The sequence below is a fragment of the Cherax quadricarinatus genome, chromosome 88 (genome assembly GCF_038502225.1).
Source record: "Cherax quadricarinatus isolate ZL_2023a chromosome 88, ASM3850222v1, whole genome shotgun sequence".
Taxonomy (NCBI): Eukaryota; Metazoa; Arthropoda; class Malacostraca; order Decapoda; family Parastacidae; genus Cherax; species Cherax quadricarinatus.
The window spans coordinates 2,656,036-2,672,206 of record NC_091379.1 but is presented as its reverse complement, the minus strand read 5'-3'; the positions used below and the strand labels follow the sequence as shown (position 1 = coordinate 2,672,206).

At 35.9% G+C, this 16,171-nt stretch overlaps 1 protein-coding gene across 2 annotated transcripts in view; it reads right to left on the bottom strand.

Moving 5' to 3' along the window:
• Positions 1–3,878: 3,878 nt before the first annotated feature.
• Shark (SH2 ankyrin repeat kinase) overlaps positions 3,879–16,171 on the bottom strand; it is a 31,140-nt gene continuing 18,847 nt past the window's right edge. The window contains exons 12-17 of one of the 2 annotated variants that reach the window (XM_053790911.2): positions 14,911–15,099; positions 14,532–14,675; positions 12,829–12,937; positions 11,586–11,757; positions 8,446–8,572; positions 3,879–7,080 (exon numbers count right to left, since the gene is read on the bottom strand). In XM_053790911.2, the coding sequence (XP_053646886.1) occupies positions 6,898–7,080; positions 8,446–8,572; positions 11,586–11,757; positions 12,829–12,937; positions 14,532–14,675; positions 14,911–15,099 (924 nt within the window). In that variant the 3' untranslated portion in view covers positions 3,879–6,897. Of the gene's footprint in view, positions 7,081–8,445; positions 8,573–9,689; positions 9,736–11,585; positions 11,758–12,828; positions 12,938–14,531; positions 14,676–14,910; positions 15,100–16,171 lie in introns of those variants that run through there. The other variant, XM_053790912.2, reaches the window with a different exon arrangement.

The following is a 16,171-nucleotide window of genomic DNA, read 5'->3' as shown; positions in this document are numbered from 1 at the left end:
GTGGCTTCTATTCTGCCTTGCTTACCGTGGAGTGCACTAATACCTATTGTTGTATATAGTGTACATACTTCTGTTCTTATTTTCGTTTTTCCTTTTGGGCCACCCCGCCTCGGTGGGATACGGCCGGTGTGTTGAAAGAAGAAAGAAGACTTCTGTTCTTACTTGGTGAAGGATAATATAAGTCAAAAGTTTTTCTGCTGTTTATTGTGCTCCCTTTACACCCAGGATAACAGGCCTTTGAATTCCTGGGTTGTAATAGTAGCTATAATTCCTTGGAACAAGAGCCCTTCACCATTATTGAGGAACCTTCTTGAAGTGAACCATTCCACAGTTATTTTATAAGTTTTCTGCCATCAAGAGAAACTTATGGACCAGGTAACTATAAAGTAGGGACACATAGCCTTAACTACAGACTCCCTTCAAAGAAAGTAGTGTCTTGATTCAAGGAATCACAGCCACTCTTCCCTTTCACGGATCAAACTTGAAGACCTCCCATTCCCCAGGTACTTATGATTCTTTCAACGCTAGTACTTGCACATAAACACTTTCACATTAACAAACACTGGCCTGCAACAGTATGCAACATGGAGAGAATTCTTTCATTTAACATACCACAGGAGACTTCCATAATGCACTGTATGACCCTTGTAGGTTTAGTGCTTCTTTTTTATTATAATAATGATTACCATCCATAAACCCCTCAAGGGAGGTTCCTTGATGCTGGTCAGGGGCTCTTGATCTAGGAAATTGGATCTGTGCTCCAATTCCTTGAATTAAGACTGAATGCCTTCCATCCCTCCCCCACAAGTGCTGTACAATCCCTATGGGTTTAGCGATCTCCCAAGATGATGATGATAATTACCTTCCGTAAAGATGTCAACAGAAATTTTTTGCAAAATAATGGCTGTAGGTTGATAAATGGTAGAAGACATATTTATTACAAATTTTTTTTATTAATATACAAGATTTCACCTACTGGCTTTCAGTGGGTGAAACCTTCTACATATTAATAAAATGTTCAGCTATAAGGAATTTCTTGCCTTCTGAATATTAACCCTTAAACTGTCCAAACGTAGATCTACATTCGCTCGCGTAATGCTCCGAATGTAAATCTACGTTTTTTTTTTTACATTTTTTCTTATAGAGAAAATCAAGGTTGGAGCGCTACGCATGCAAACGTAGATCTACGTTTGGACAGTTTAAGGGTTAAGGAGTCAGAATTGTTACAATAAATGTGCTACAGGGATTGAACGTGCTATAACATTAACTATAACAAAAAAAACAAAAAAGGAGGGTAGTATAGTTATATTAGGAGAAACAATGATTGAAGATAAATGGGAATCTTACTTAAAAAGTGATTTTGCAGTCATAATATCAAAATGGTTTCCCCAAGTGGATATAAAGCTGTACTGATGACAATAATAAAGAAGAATAAGCTTATATTGCTCTATGGCTTGACAAAATTCTACAAAGAGCATAACATTGTTGTAATAAAAGTTAGCACTACAACTATTTTCTCTTCATGGTTTTGCAAGCTACCTTTGAAGATTTGTATATAGAATTAGAAAAGTATTTATTAGCCTGGCTTAGTGCTTCTTTTTGATTATAATAATAATTTAAAAAAGTAAAAGAGTAAAAGAAAGGTGAAAAGAGAGTGGTGAGAGAGTGCAAAAGGAGAGCAGATGATAGAGTAGGAGAGGCACTGTCAAGAAATTTTAATGAAAATAAGAAAAAATTTTGGAGCGAGTTAAACAAGTTAAGAAAGCCTAGGGAAAGTATGGATTTGTCAGTTAAAAACAGAGTAGAGGAGTTAGTAGATGGGGAGAGGGAGGTATTAGGTAGATGGCGAGAATATTTTGAGGAACTTTTAAATGTTGAGGAAGAAAGGGAGGCGGTAATTTCAGGCACTGGCCAGGGAGGTATACCATCTTTTAGGAGTGAAGAAGAGCAGAATGTAAGTGTGGTGGAGGTACGTGAGGCATTACGTAGAATGAAAGGGGGGTAAAGCAGCTGGAACCGATGGGATCATGACAGAAATGTTAAAAGCAGGGGGATGATATAGTGTTGGAGTGGTTGGTACTTTTGTTTAATAAATGTATGAAAGAGGGGAAGGTACCTAGGGATTGGCGGAGAGCTTGTATAGTCCCTTTATATAAAGGGAAAGGGGACAAGAGAGATTGTAAAAATTATAGAGGAGTAAGTTTACTGAGTATACCAGGAAAAGTATACGGTAGGGTTATAATTGAAAGAATTAGAGGTAAGACAGAATGTAGGATTGCGGATGAGCAGGGAGGCTTCAGAGTGGGTAGGGGATGTGTAGATCAAGTGTTTACATTTAAGCATATATGTGAACAGTATTTAGATACAGGTAGGGAAGTTTTTATTGCATTTATGGATTTAGAAAAGGCATATGATAGAGTGGATAGAGGAGCAATGTGGCAGATGTTGCAAGTATATGGAATAGGTGGTAAGTTACTAAATGCTGTAAAGAGCTTTTATGAGGATAGTGAGGCTCAGGTTAGGGTGTGTAGAAGAGAGGGAGATTACTTCCCGGTAAAAGTAGGTCTTAGACAGGGATGTGTAATGTCACCATGGTTGTTTAATATATTTATAGATGGGGTTGTAAAAGAAGTAAATGCTAGGGTGTTCGGGAGAGGGGTGGGATTAAATTATGGGGAATCAAATTCAAAATGGGAATTGACACAGTTACTTTTTGCTGATGATACTGTGCTTATGGGAGTTTCTAAGGAAAAATTGCAAAGGTTAGTGGATGAGTTTGAGAATGTGTGTAAAGGTAGAAAGTTGAAAGTGAACATAGAAAAGAGTAAGGTGATGAGGGTATCAAATGATTTAGAAAAAGAAAAATTGGATATCAAATTGGGGAGGAGGAGTATGGAAGACGTGAATGTTTTCAGATACTTGGGAGTTGACGTGTCGGTGGATGGATTTATGAAGGATGAGGTTAATCATAGAATTGATGAGGGAAAAAAGGTGAGTGGTGCATTGAGGTATATGTGGAGTCAAAAAACGTTATCTATGGAGGCAAAGAAGGGAATGTATGAAAGTATACTAGTACCAACACTCTTATATGGATGTGAAGCTTGGGTGGTAAATGCAGCAGCGAGGAGACGGTTGGAGGCAGTGGAGATGTCCTGTCTAAGGGCAATGTGTGGTGTAAATATTATGCAGAAAATTCGGAGTGTGGAAATTAGGAGGTGTGGAGTTAATAAAAGTATTAGTTAGAGGGCAGAAGAGGGGTTGTTGAGGTGGTTTGGTCATTTAGAGAGAATGGATCAAAGTAGAATGACATGGAAAGCATATAAATCTATAGGGGAAGGAAGGAGGGGTAGGGGTCGTCCTTGAAAGGGTTGGAAAGAGGGGGTAAAGGAGGTTTTGTGGGCGAGGGGCTTGGACTTCCAGCAAGCGTGCATGAGCGTGTTAGATAGGAGTGAATGGAGACAAATGATACTTGGGACCTGACGATCTGTTGGAGTGTGAGCAGGGTAATATTTAGTGAAGGGATTCAGGGAAACCGGTTATTTTCATATAGTCGGACTTGAGTCCTGGAAATGGGAAGTACAATGCCTGCACTTTAAAGGAGGGATTTGGGATATTGGCAGTTTGGAGGGATATGTTGTGTATCTTTATACGTATATGCTTCTAAACTGTTGTATTCTGAGCACCTCTGCAAAAGCAGTGATAATGTGTGAGTGTGGTGAAAGTGTTGAATGATGATGAAAGTATTTTCTTTTTTGGGGATTTTCTTTCTTTTTTGGGTCACCCTGCCTCGGTGGGAGACGGCCGACTTGTTGAAAAAAAAAAAAAAAATAATAATTTATTAGCCTTCTATGGCAATTGCACGATCTTTAAACAACAGATGCGAGTATAAAATATTTACTAATTTCTATAACACTAAAATAAGAGTAATATACAGAACAAAATTAACAGTGTCATAATAAAACATTCCTTGAGCAGCATTCCATCTGAGCCACATAACAGATGAACATTTTTGATCTTTTATGATTCTACAATTCATTTTGCTGGTAAGGGACCCTTCATACATGAAATCTGAGCTACCCTCTCCTTAACTGAACCAAACCTTATTGTCTTCAATTCCCCGAGGTGCTGCATGACCCCTGTGGGTTTGGCGTTTTTCATGATAATAATACAAATGATTTACAGTATAAAGTTTATAATACTTATGAAAATTTTCTTTTTTCATGATGGACAGTGAGCTCTATAAGCATTAACAACATAGACAAGAGCTAAACTTGTAGAGGTCATACAGTGCCTGGGGAATGAGAGTCAGATTTGATCAAAGGAAAGGGAGGGGGTAGGGGGATCTCCAATTTCTTGGATTAAGAGCCCTTCAGGTACTCCCCTTTGAAGGTAATGAGCTTTATAAACTAACATGGTTTAGACAAATAACTAGTCATATGGTATTCTACTGCAGTAATGTAGATGTGGTCTGGCACGTTTCACACTTCTATATACCGTTCAAACACAAGGAACTTCATAAACACTGAATACAATTTCAAAAACATGGACCATTATAAAACTCATACATGAGATTTAATAATGGACATACCCTCCAAGGAAAAAGTGCCTTAATCTTGAAGGCCTCTGATCCAGGGAATAGGAACTAGTCATCACCTAAATCAATCCTAATTGTCTCATATTCCCCTAGCACTGTATGACTGCCATGGGTTTTGCACTTCTTACTGAATATAATAATACAGTAATAACAATAATGGTTACAGTAGGGACGATGACCCTTAACCTCTTCATTACATCATAAGCCTAAGAATGTCAGTCATAATTTCTAAAAAAATTATCTAAAACATTTTTTCAGTGTCTTTTTTTTCTATATTTAAACTATAAATTCATAATAAAAATACAATACTGTATAATGTGTTTTTATACAAAACTATAATAGCAATTTGCTTAAATATTATTTTTCAACAAATACGCTTAAAATTAATACTGTGCTATATATATATATACTGTAAGTGATAATATCAAGTACAACACAGTCATTGTTCTCTTAACCAAACTATCATCAGGATTCAGGATTCTCTTCTACTTGCCACTTTATTAAATGGTCAACTATTGTACTTTCTTTGTGGTAAAAAAGATGGCCAAACAAAATAATAACCACACTAGAACTCGTATATATGATGACATAAACATTCTCTCTCACACAACGGCAAGATTTGAACCTGCACATACTGTATCAAGGTACACAGTACTTTTGAAAGTACTGTGTACTTTGATGCAGTGTGCAGGTTTGAATCCTGCTGTGGACTGACAGATAATGTTTGTTAAAATTTCACCCATCTGCGAATTAAGCATATGATCACGAACAAATATAAAATATTGTATGACCTCTACAGAATTAGTTCTTTTCCATAAATAAAAGACCTCCAAAAATTCACACTAGGGTTAAGTGCTTTCCTAGTGAAGGAAGTTCGAACAAACCTCACCATGAATCTTTTTGGTCACCCCTTCAAACCCAGACTAAGCTAAAACTAGGCACAGAAGATAATTCACGTTATTGGTAATAAAACATCTGAAAATGCTCACTTAAACACCAGCTTATTCAAAGTCCAACCAATTGCATCAATTGGCACAAGTGTGCCAAATTCTTATTTTTTGGAGGAAGAAACTTGGCAAGAAATGTAAAGTTTAAAGGTATTTTTTTCCTCAGTTACTTTTGAATCAAAGGCATTAGTAATCTGGTATAAAAATAATCCCACTTACACTCAGCTGGAATTTTTCTCATCTTAAAAACCTACCGACTACTTTAGTTCAGTTAAGAGAGTGATCACTGTACTGATAAGAGAGAGAAACATTTTAAGGCACCTTTTATATAACAATACTATTCATTAGAGTACAGCAAATTACCAGTGGCAACTGGCCAATGTCTGGGACATACAAGGTGTAATCACAAAATCCCTGGCATTTCAACTTACACATGAGTTTTTGTACAGGTAAGTAAAGGTACAAGAGGTGATTATGTTTCAAACATTTGTACCAAGGATTGGCTGTTGTAAAAATATTACTGTCTCCTATGTGTCCCATTTATAAGTAAGGATGTTTGTAACTGGGGAGTTTGGGACTCTGAGTACCTCTTGTAGTGTGTGTATAATCTAAGAATATATTGCACCTTGTATTTCTCACCATCATGCTACTGTATCACAAACTGGGCACCATTTTGCCATAAAAATGGCATTAAAAGCACTTAAAATAGCCCTACCCATGTTTCTGTTGAAATATGATAAGAAGGGATCATGAAGAATAATAATGGAGATATCATTCACTTACTAGCCAGGGACAAGGGATTGGACAATCAAATACATATGCTTGAATACTACAGAAGGCCTTAAGCTTTCTGTTGAGAATTCTAAACCTAAGAATAAATGAACAAGAACATTTTAAATGTCACAGCACTTTAGTAAGAACACTTTTGATATCATAGGTAAATATCACAGTAGTTAACCCGTAAACGGTCCAAGCAGATCTAGGTTCATATATGTAGTGCTACAAAAGTAGATCTATGTTTTTTTACATATTTTCAAATATAGCAAAGAAAAAAAGTAGATCAAAGTTTTTTACACATTTTCAAATGTAAAAAAACAAAAAGAAGATCTACTTTTTTACATACTTTTAAATGTTGAAAAAACGTATATATACGTTTGGACCGTTTATGGGTTAATTAGTTAAAATTCAAAGTTATTCTTAGACTTAGATTTTTATACAGTATAACAATAATTTTTTTTAAGCAGCGTAAGATATTTTGTGTATGAGATTAAAATCTGCAGGAATTCATTGCACCAACAAAGAAAGAAACTTCCTTCGAATGATAAAACTCAGCTTGATATTAAAATAGAGTATTAATTATTTAAAATACGCTTTGATATTTGTATATTCTGGTTTAGTTCTGAATATGGCTGCTAGCTCTCTGAAAGCTGGCCTTTTAGGTGGTTTATAGCTCCAACATCGCAACATCAGGTCAAATACTCCCTTTGGGCATTTCTCAGGCTTGGGAAGTCTTTCATTTTTGTCAAGGAGTTCAACAACCTGAAAAGATTATATCTTAATTTATTATTAAAAATACATGCAAATAAAAAAACAAGAACTAAGAGATGTGTAAGAATGGTATATAATACCGACAAGATGAAATTAAGACACATGTGCAACATCTGGGTATCTTTATTGTAGACGTTTCGCCATCCAGTGGCTTTATCAATACAAATTCTAGGACATAACTTGAAGACAGTAGAACTATGTACAAGAACTAAGAGATGTAAATACAGTTTGTCTATACCTATAATTTACATGCTGTCTGGAAAATAAAAACATTCTTGATCTCTTCAGATCTGCAATATCTTCTATTTCAACTGGTGGCTTTTTTTGTGATTCATATCTGTAACATTCAAGGTGTCTCTTTTGTAAACACACATGATTTCTGCTTTGGCCTTAATTTGTTTTGTATTTTTTTCACTCTAACAAATTTGAACAAGGGTTCTGGTTCTGCCTTGATCTCTTATACTATTTACACTTTAAAGTTTTCCTCTTCTTTCCTTATCACTGTATATACATTTCTGACTTGTTTGAAATTCTTGATATGCCTCTGACTTGGCACAGCTTCTACATTGGTTTCAAGTAATTTCTTCACGACTCTTCAGCACCTTCAATTAAACCTTTGTTAGGCCAGCAGGCCTGCTGCAGTGCTCCTACTTTATGTTCTTATATCATTTCCTATATTTTACATGTCTTCTCATATGATGTATTATGTTTATATCTGGGATACTTATAGGGAGGAACACCATAAATTCAAATCAGTTGCAACTGGAGGTGTTCTGAAGTTGGTCATACAGACAACAATATTACAAATGATGGTTAGGTTTCATGAATGTCTGTACTTCAGATCAGCTGTTATAAAAATGTAATTAGTTCTTAAGAATCCCTTTTGTAAGTGCAACTGTTTTTAATATGAAATACAGTGGACCCCCGGTTAACGAACTTTTTTCATTCCAGTAGTATGTTCAGGTGCCAGTACTGACCGAATTTTTTCCCATAAGGAATATTGTGAAGTAGATTAGTCCATTTCAGACCCCCAAACATACACGTACAAACGCACTTACATAAATACACTTACATAATTGGTCGCATTTGGAGGTGATCGTTAACCGGGGGTCCACTGTATTTGTAAATTGGGAGACCTATTGTATACAGTCTAGTTATACCAATTTTTTTTTCCAACAAACTGGCCATATCCCACTGAGGGTTACTAGTCCCTTATACCAATATTTACTGTAAATTATATTAACTTTTAGACACTAATTCGAGATAGCTTATAATAACAAGCTTAATAAACATTCATTGAACATTATTAATTTCTGGTTTACAAAAGAGACAAATTCTTTGCAGTAATGCACTTACTTTATGCCCTGGAAGTTCTCCATATGGTTGATCACCAAAAGTGTACATCTCCCAGAGTGTAACACCGTAGCTCCACACATCACTACTATGAGTAAATGTTCCATAATAGATAGACTCTGGAGCATACCTGGTAAAGAGCAATAAGTATCATTAATATTCACAAGCATAAATTATTTACAATTCATTTACACAACTAGACCGGATACAGGAGATAGAAGCTTATGATGATGTTTCGGTCTGACTTGGATCATTTACAAAATCCATGTTGGACCGAAACGTCATCGTAAGCTCCTCTCTCCTATATGTGGGCTATTTGCGTACTGTTCCAGTAACAGCATTGTGCCTTTTTGTTCTTTAATTCATTTACTGTGTATACAGTACTCTAGTGCAGGTCAGTGACCATATATTTAGGCACAAAGTAGAGGATCAGTTAAATTGTGGTAATATTTTTAAAGGGCTGAAATCCATTAGTTTATGTTACAATTATATCCCAGGTGTCTCCTAACACACCAGCTGATCACTACAGTGTCACCATACCAAATTTTATTTACCCTCTCAATGCTGGGCCCTATTTGAGTTTCTTTTTAAAGAATTTAATAAGTGTTATTAAGACACAATATGTAGTTTGTGACCTTTTATTGAAAAAATCTTCCATCCACTAGGGACTTGATCAACTGATAAAGTCCCTGGTAGATGAACTGTTTACTCAATAAAGGATCCTAAACCACATTCTGTCAGTATATTCTACCACTCACAGCAAATGTATTTTAACCAAGTAATATATGATACTCCAGTAACAGCCTGGTTGATCAGGCCCTGATCCACTGGGAGGCCTGGCCAAGCACTGGGCCACAGGAGCAGTCACCCCTAAAACACCCTCCAGGTAGATGCCATATAGCATAGATTTCTCTCCAGATTATGGGTTAGTTTTGAACTATCTATCATATTGCAGATATAAAAATCACAATATAAACCAACAATTTTACATTCATTAGTGGCAATCCAAACATATTCATAATGCATTTGAAAACAGAGACTAAATCACAGCAAAAATTTGTGAAAAGGGGAAATATCCCTGATGTTAGGTCTTAGGTACTCAGGTTGCTCAATCTCTGCTGCCACTCTAAGGAGATTCAGCATTAAGGGGTCATTAGGCACCGTAATAAGACTAGCTGCTAATGGTTCTGCCTGTGAGTAACCTGCCAATGCTGTGAGCCAGTGGCATAGAATGGGAGTTGCCATACCTGGTTTATGTAAACGATGTTCCTTTGCTGGCTAAATCAGAAGAAACTAGGAGAAAAGGTGAACATTATTGAGGATGTAAGAGAAACACATTTAGAATAAAAAACTAAATCACTAAAAATAAATTATATTTCTGAAGGCACATTAACTGAGATTTTTGGGCTTGCAATTGGTATACTGTACGTACATTCCAAAAATTATTATACTATAATTATATTCATAAAAATGGACTAAGAATATAATTATATGCAGAACTAAACTATAGCATGAATACCAATCAGAGAACAGTGTGTCAACATCCATGGTCCACGACATAAGAAATGTTGGAACGATGGCAGAGGATTTCATGGAAAAACTGAACCTCTACTTTAACCCTTTCAGGGTCCAAGGCCCAAATCTGGAGTCACGCACCAGTGTCCAAGAATTTAAAAAAAAAAAAATTTGTTATTTTTTCTTATGAAATCGTAGAGAATCTTTTTGTGAAGGTAATAAAACAAAAAGTACGAAATTTGGTGGAAAATTGACGAAATTATGCTCTCGCGAATTTTGATGTGTCAGTGACATTTACGAATCGGCGATTTTGCCGACTTTGACTCCCATTTTAGGCCAATTACATTATTCCAATCAACCAAATTCTTAGCTATTTCACTAGTATTACTTCTATTCTACCGATTGAGCACAAGAAATCGCCAAGTCAACTGTTTCAACTACAAAATAAAGTGATCGGAAATTGTTAATTTGGCCAATTTAACACAAAGTTCAAAATATTCCAATTTCAAAATAGGGTCCAGAATAAACAATGTAGGCATTCCTGGCACTAAACTAACGTTTCCTCTGTTCATTAGTTATGTTTTGAGGCTTTACAAATAAATTCCATTTTGATTTTTTATTCACATAATGAATTTTTATTCACACCAAAAAATAGAAGATTTACTGTTATGCAATACTGTAATAATTGTATAAATATCATCACCATATTTGTGAATGTATATTAGACCCACCAGCTGACGTGTATTAGACGTGTGAGGTCGTTTGCTTACTCTTGAATATCGGCAAAAATTTAACATTTCCGCTACTTTGAGCTCAGTTTCAAGCCATTTCCAGTGCTAAAACCAATCAAAATCATCTCTATTTCTGTAATATGTCTTCCATTCTATCAAATGAGACCAAGAAATCGCAAATACAACTATAAAAAACATACGAAAAAACACTTCAAAGTTGCTGTTTTAATCGAAAAATCATGATTTAAGTTTTTTTCTCTCATTATACACAGTGTGCTGCAGGATCTGTTTTATGTGGTGCACACATACCACATAGATGTATTCTCTCATATCTAGGCCCAAATGTACCACTCACAGTTTATCAGAGTGAGCTGAGCTCATGGCGTAGATCTACGGTTTGGACCCTGAACGTAAAGCCGTAGATCTACGGGACGGACCCTGAAAGGGTTAAACAAGTGCCAAATAAACCATGCTGTAACAGTTATGTAGGCCTATGGGCCAGTGGCAGCAATGGCATAGTTAAAGAGTCAACATGGGTCAGGCTTTGCGAGAAAAACTCTTGAAAAAATCAGAGGTAAGTTTAAAGGTATAACAGTGCAGGGTTGGAGATATATCTGCTAGCATACTGATGTGAATATTTTATAGTAACACACTGTAATATGTATCCAAACACAATTATTAAGTTGTATTTTTTTTTTTTTACCCAAACATCCATCTCCAACCAAGGCAGTGTGACCCAAAGGAAAAAACACATTCACTGTCTTTATTATATCATTATATTCACAGAGAAGCTGGATACCATTTACCTATGTAGCTGAGAGTTATTTGATTGTTTTCTTAACTGATAACTTAAGTGCCACTCAAAATTTTTTTACAAAAATTAACTGATTTACTTACCATTTTAATGGCCACTTTCCACCATCACTAGCTGTGTAATAATCTTTATTAACACCAAGGGCTCGAGAGAGACCAAAGTCACTGATTTTGGCCAAGGTCATTGATGACAAAAGTATGTTGCGTGCAGCTAGATCACGATGAACAAAATGCTTCTGCTCCAAATACATCATTCCTGTTTCATAAAAAATTATGTTATATCATACAATGGGATATTTACATGCATTATGACATTTAAAAATACACAAGAAAGAATAATAATGGCGGCAGGAATTGTATAGGAAGTGAATGTATTCGGATATTTGGAAGTGGACATGCTGGCAGGAGGGTCTATGAAAAACAAAGTGAACCCACAAAATAGACAAGGGGAAAAAAGGTAGGTGGTGTTGAGGAATCTGTGGAAAGAAAGAGGTTATCTACTGAGGCACCAGAGTACAGTGGTACCAACATTTGTATGCCTATTTCAAGTATGGTCTTTTAACATTACAGCAAAAAGGAGATGTCAGGTTTGAGAGCAATGCGCAGTGTGAATATTATGCAGAGAATTTGGAGTATAGAAATTAGAAGTTAGAGTAGTGTTACCAAAAGTATAATTCCTGAGTGTTGAGGAGGGGTTGCTGAAATGGTTTGGGCATTTAGAGAAGATGGAGAAGAATATAATAACTAAGAGAGTACATAAATATGGGGTGGATGAAAGGATGGGTAGGGGGAAAATAGGAGGGAGGGGGAAATATGGAGGTTTTGAAAGCTAGGGGCTTGACCAACCAATAGACCTGTGTGAGAACATTTGGTTGGAGTGAGTGGAGATAAGAAGTTTTTTTATGGCTTGACATGCTGTTGGAGTGTGGGAAAATTAATGTGAAGGGATTCAGGAAAAACCAAGTTTGCTTGACCTGAATTTGAATCTTAACAAAATATGAAATAATAGAGGATTGAAGTGTAAATTGTACTCTTCCAATAAACTTATAAGACAGGTGAGATTGCAAATCTGGAAAATACACAGAGAACCTTCACTGTCTGCTTAAATTCAAGTCACGCACCTAAATTATTGGGAATGTTTTAAGTCCCTCGAACTGTACTCACTGGATGATAGGAAAGAAACGTTAAAAGCATTATTATTGAAGATCTGGTTAGATATTAAACTGAACTACTATAATATACCTGCACTAAAAGTTAAATGTCAGTAAGCAGCTAAATGCACTTGACAAATAAAAGCTGTAGAACACTGTACAAGAAAATGACCTACCCTCGGCAATCTGTGCAGCCCAAAGTTTGAGATGAAAGTCGACTGATATCTCCTTTTCATGTTCTAAAAGGAAATCAAGAAGAGAACCCATTGCCATCAGCTCTTGAACCTTGAGAGCATAAATGAGAAAAATAAATATTTGTATATGCAACATTCTGTATGCATCTTACAAAAAAAAGCAAATAAGATTAAAAAAAAAGAAGGTCCAAATACGTACAGAGCGGTGAAGTAAAGTGCGTACAATTGGAGTGACAGGCAACCAACATCTTGAAAATATTTGAGCTGTATGTTCTACAAAGAACTACAACCATTTGTTGATTAGGTGATTTTAACATAATAAATGCTATCATTATTATTATTATTATTATTATTATTATTATTATTATTATTATTATTATTATTATTACCAAGCATGGGTTATCTTAAAGTTCATTAAAGCAATGATATAATGATGACAAGTTGATGAATAAGTCACTTGTGCAACACCTGGGAATCTTTATTGTGAGACATTTCACCGGTGAAGCAACCTTTTATCAGTCTAGAAGCCTGAGAATGGAGCCTTTTATACTGGAGTCAGGTGAAGAAATAGGGAGGGGCAGCCACTGAAAACACTGTCACAAGTGGGCAAGACCCATCAGTGGAAGCAGATTAGGACTATAAGGGGGCTTGACCTTATTGGCCTGGCCTACCAAATCCTACCTGCCCAAACCATGATATATCAAATTATACCCAAAAACTTTAAGTCACAGCAAATTTTCACTTATGCTGAAAAATGGGTTGCTGGATTTTTAGTCAGGCACTTCAGACTATTCACTCAGGAATGGGAATAAGGAATACTATATATATGAGACAGCTCCAATAAGGGAATACAACAGATATGAAGATACAGACCTTTATATCACTTTTTCTATCAGGAATAATTTATGAAAGGAAGGAAGGATAAACAAAAAGATAAACAAAATTAGAATATCACATAAGTGGAATTCTTAATTATAATTATTATATTCACAGGGAAAGACTAAACCAATGAGGGTCAAACAGCACCTGGGAAATGGGAGGTAATCAGGGTTCATCTCAGAGAAGGATAGTTCCAATTCCTTGAATCAAGAGCCCTTCACTGGCATCAAAGAATTAGGGTAGTTAGACCTCAATATAATGGACTTTTGAAATAAGGTAAAATCCAATGTGTAAATTGTACTTTGAACTCAGTTTTTTTTCAATGTTTATTGAAGTATATCTGGACTTGAGTCCTGGAAATGGGAAGTACAATGCCTGCACTCTAAAGGAGGGTTTTGGGATATTAGCAGTTTGGAGGGATATGTTGTGTATCTTTATATGTATATGCTTCTAAACTGTTGTGTTCTGAGCACCTCTGCAAAAACAGTGATTATGTGTGAGTGAGGTGAAAGTGTTGAATGATGAAAGTATTTTCTTTTTGGGGATTTTCTTTCTCTTTGGGTCACCTTGCCTCGGTGGGAGACGGCTGACTTGTTGAAAAAAAAAAAAATCTGTAAATTGTGTACAGTGTATATTAGGTATACAGTAAAGTACTTTTAGTGTTTTTTTCCTGTGATTTTTTTAACATTTTGATCTAAAGGACACTCAGAGAATCCCCTTAGTTCGTTACATTGAGGGCTTACTGTAATTACACAATGGCTCTCTATTATAGTGTAAACTTTCAAGAGAAAGATAAGTTTGCTTACCATAGCTACTGGAGGCCCATGGCAGATGCCAACCAGTTTCACAATATACAAGTGGTTGAGATTCATCATCACCTCGGCTTCTTTGAGGAAATTTTTCTTGTTGACTTTATCGTCATTATGAAGGGTTTTCACAGCGACATCAATCTGAAGGAACATTTATGTAGAGCAATCGCAATACTGGAGCAATTTCCAAATAACCAACACATAGGATAGGGACCTTTATACAATGTTTTACTATACTTTTGACAGTTCTTTTTCTTGTACTGAATAAGGTTTGTAAATAGGCAAAGAATGTTTAAAAAGAAGGAAAAATATGTGCAAATGCATATAGAAAGAGATGAATGAAAGATTAATATAAAAATGATTTAGCTTATCTCACCTTGTCTCCAGAAGGACTTAGCCAAATGCCTTTTAATACTGATCCAAATTCACCATTTCCCAGACATTGTCCAATACTAAGATGGTTTATGTCAATTTCACCAAATATTTCATCTGTCCTGTTTCCATCCATTGTTGGGCTACTGCCACAGAAATTTGTGGTATCTGTAGTGCTACTGATGGTTAAACTCTGCAGAAGAAGGTGCAACAAATATACAATAAATCACCTGAACATATTCCATTTACAAAACAAAAATAGGTATCAAACAATATTTTTGAAAGTCAGTTATGGAATGAATGCTGATAAATGTATTTCCTTCTTTGGGTCATTCTGTCCTGATGATAAACAAGTAATATATGTATTACAAAAATCTGTGATTATGATAAAGATCACAGTGAGTTTTTTCAGCATATATTCTGATGCCTAAGAATTTGGAGTAAATTTTTTGAACACTCAAAAGATCACAAGAGTTTATGAGCCCGTGTTTCTTTAATTTTTCAGTGACAAACTTGAAACATTCAAGGAGGCTTTAGCAGATAATTCCTCCTAGAGTTCGTTGGGGCACTGAATAAAGAATAAAGGTCTGGGTTACAAACAAGTCATTCATGTGATGACTCCCCATAAATACCTGTGTGCTTGTGTGGCCACACAACTCAATCAAAATACCGAGCACTAAAAACCACGGAATATGTGGGGCTTTAACCCATGGCAGGTGAGTGCTAAGACTCATAGGCCAATGTGCTAACCACTTGGCCCCACGCATTATGTGACTCATTTGTAATCGCTTTATTACGATTTCATGAGTCATACTATACACTACATCATCCACATTCTTAGCAAGTTTTTGTCAAAAAATTTTAATTTGTTGCAGTTTTGTTCATTTTAATACAGTGTCACTGTTTATTTCTTGTATACCTATAGTAATTACATTTTCAATATTTTTTTTTTAACACGTCAGCCGTTTCCCACCAAGGCAGGGTGACCTAAAAAGAAAGAAAAAATTTCCATCATCATTCAACACTTTCACCATCAATCACACATAACCACTGCCTTTGCAAGGCGCTCAGACATGACAGCTTAGATGTCTCTCCAAACTGCCATTATCCCAAACCCCTCCTTTAAAGTGCAGGCATTGTACTTCCCATTTCCAGGGCTCAAGTACGGCTAACTGGTTTCCTTGAATCCCTTCACAAAATATTACCCTGCTCACACTCCAACAGCTTGTCAGGTCCCAAAAACCATTTGTCTCCATTCACTCCTA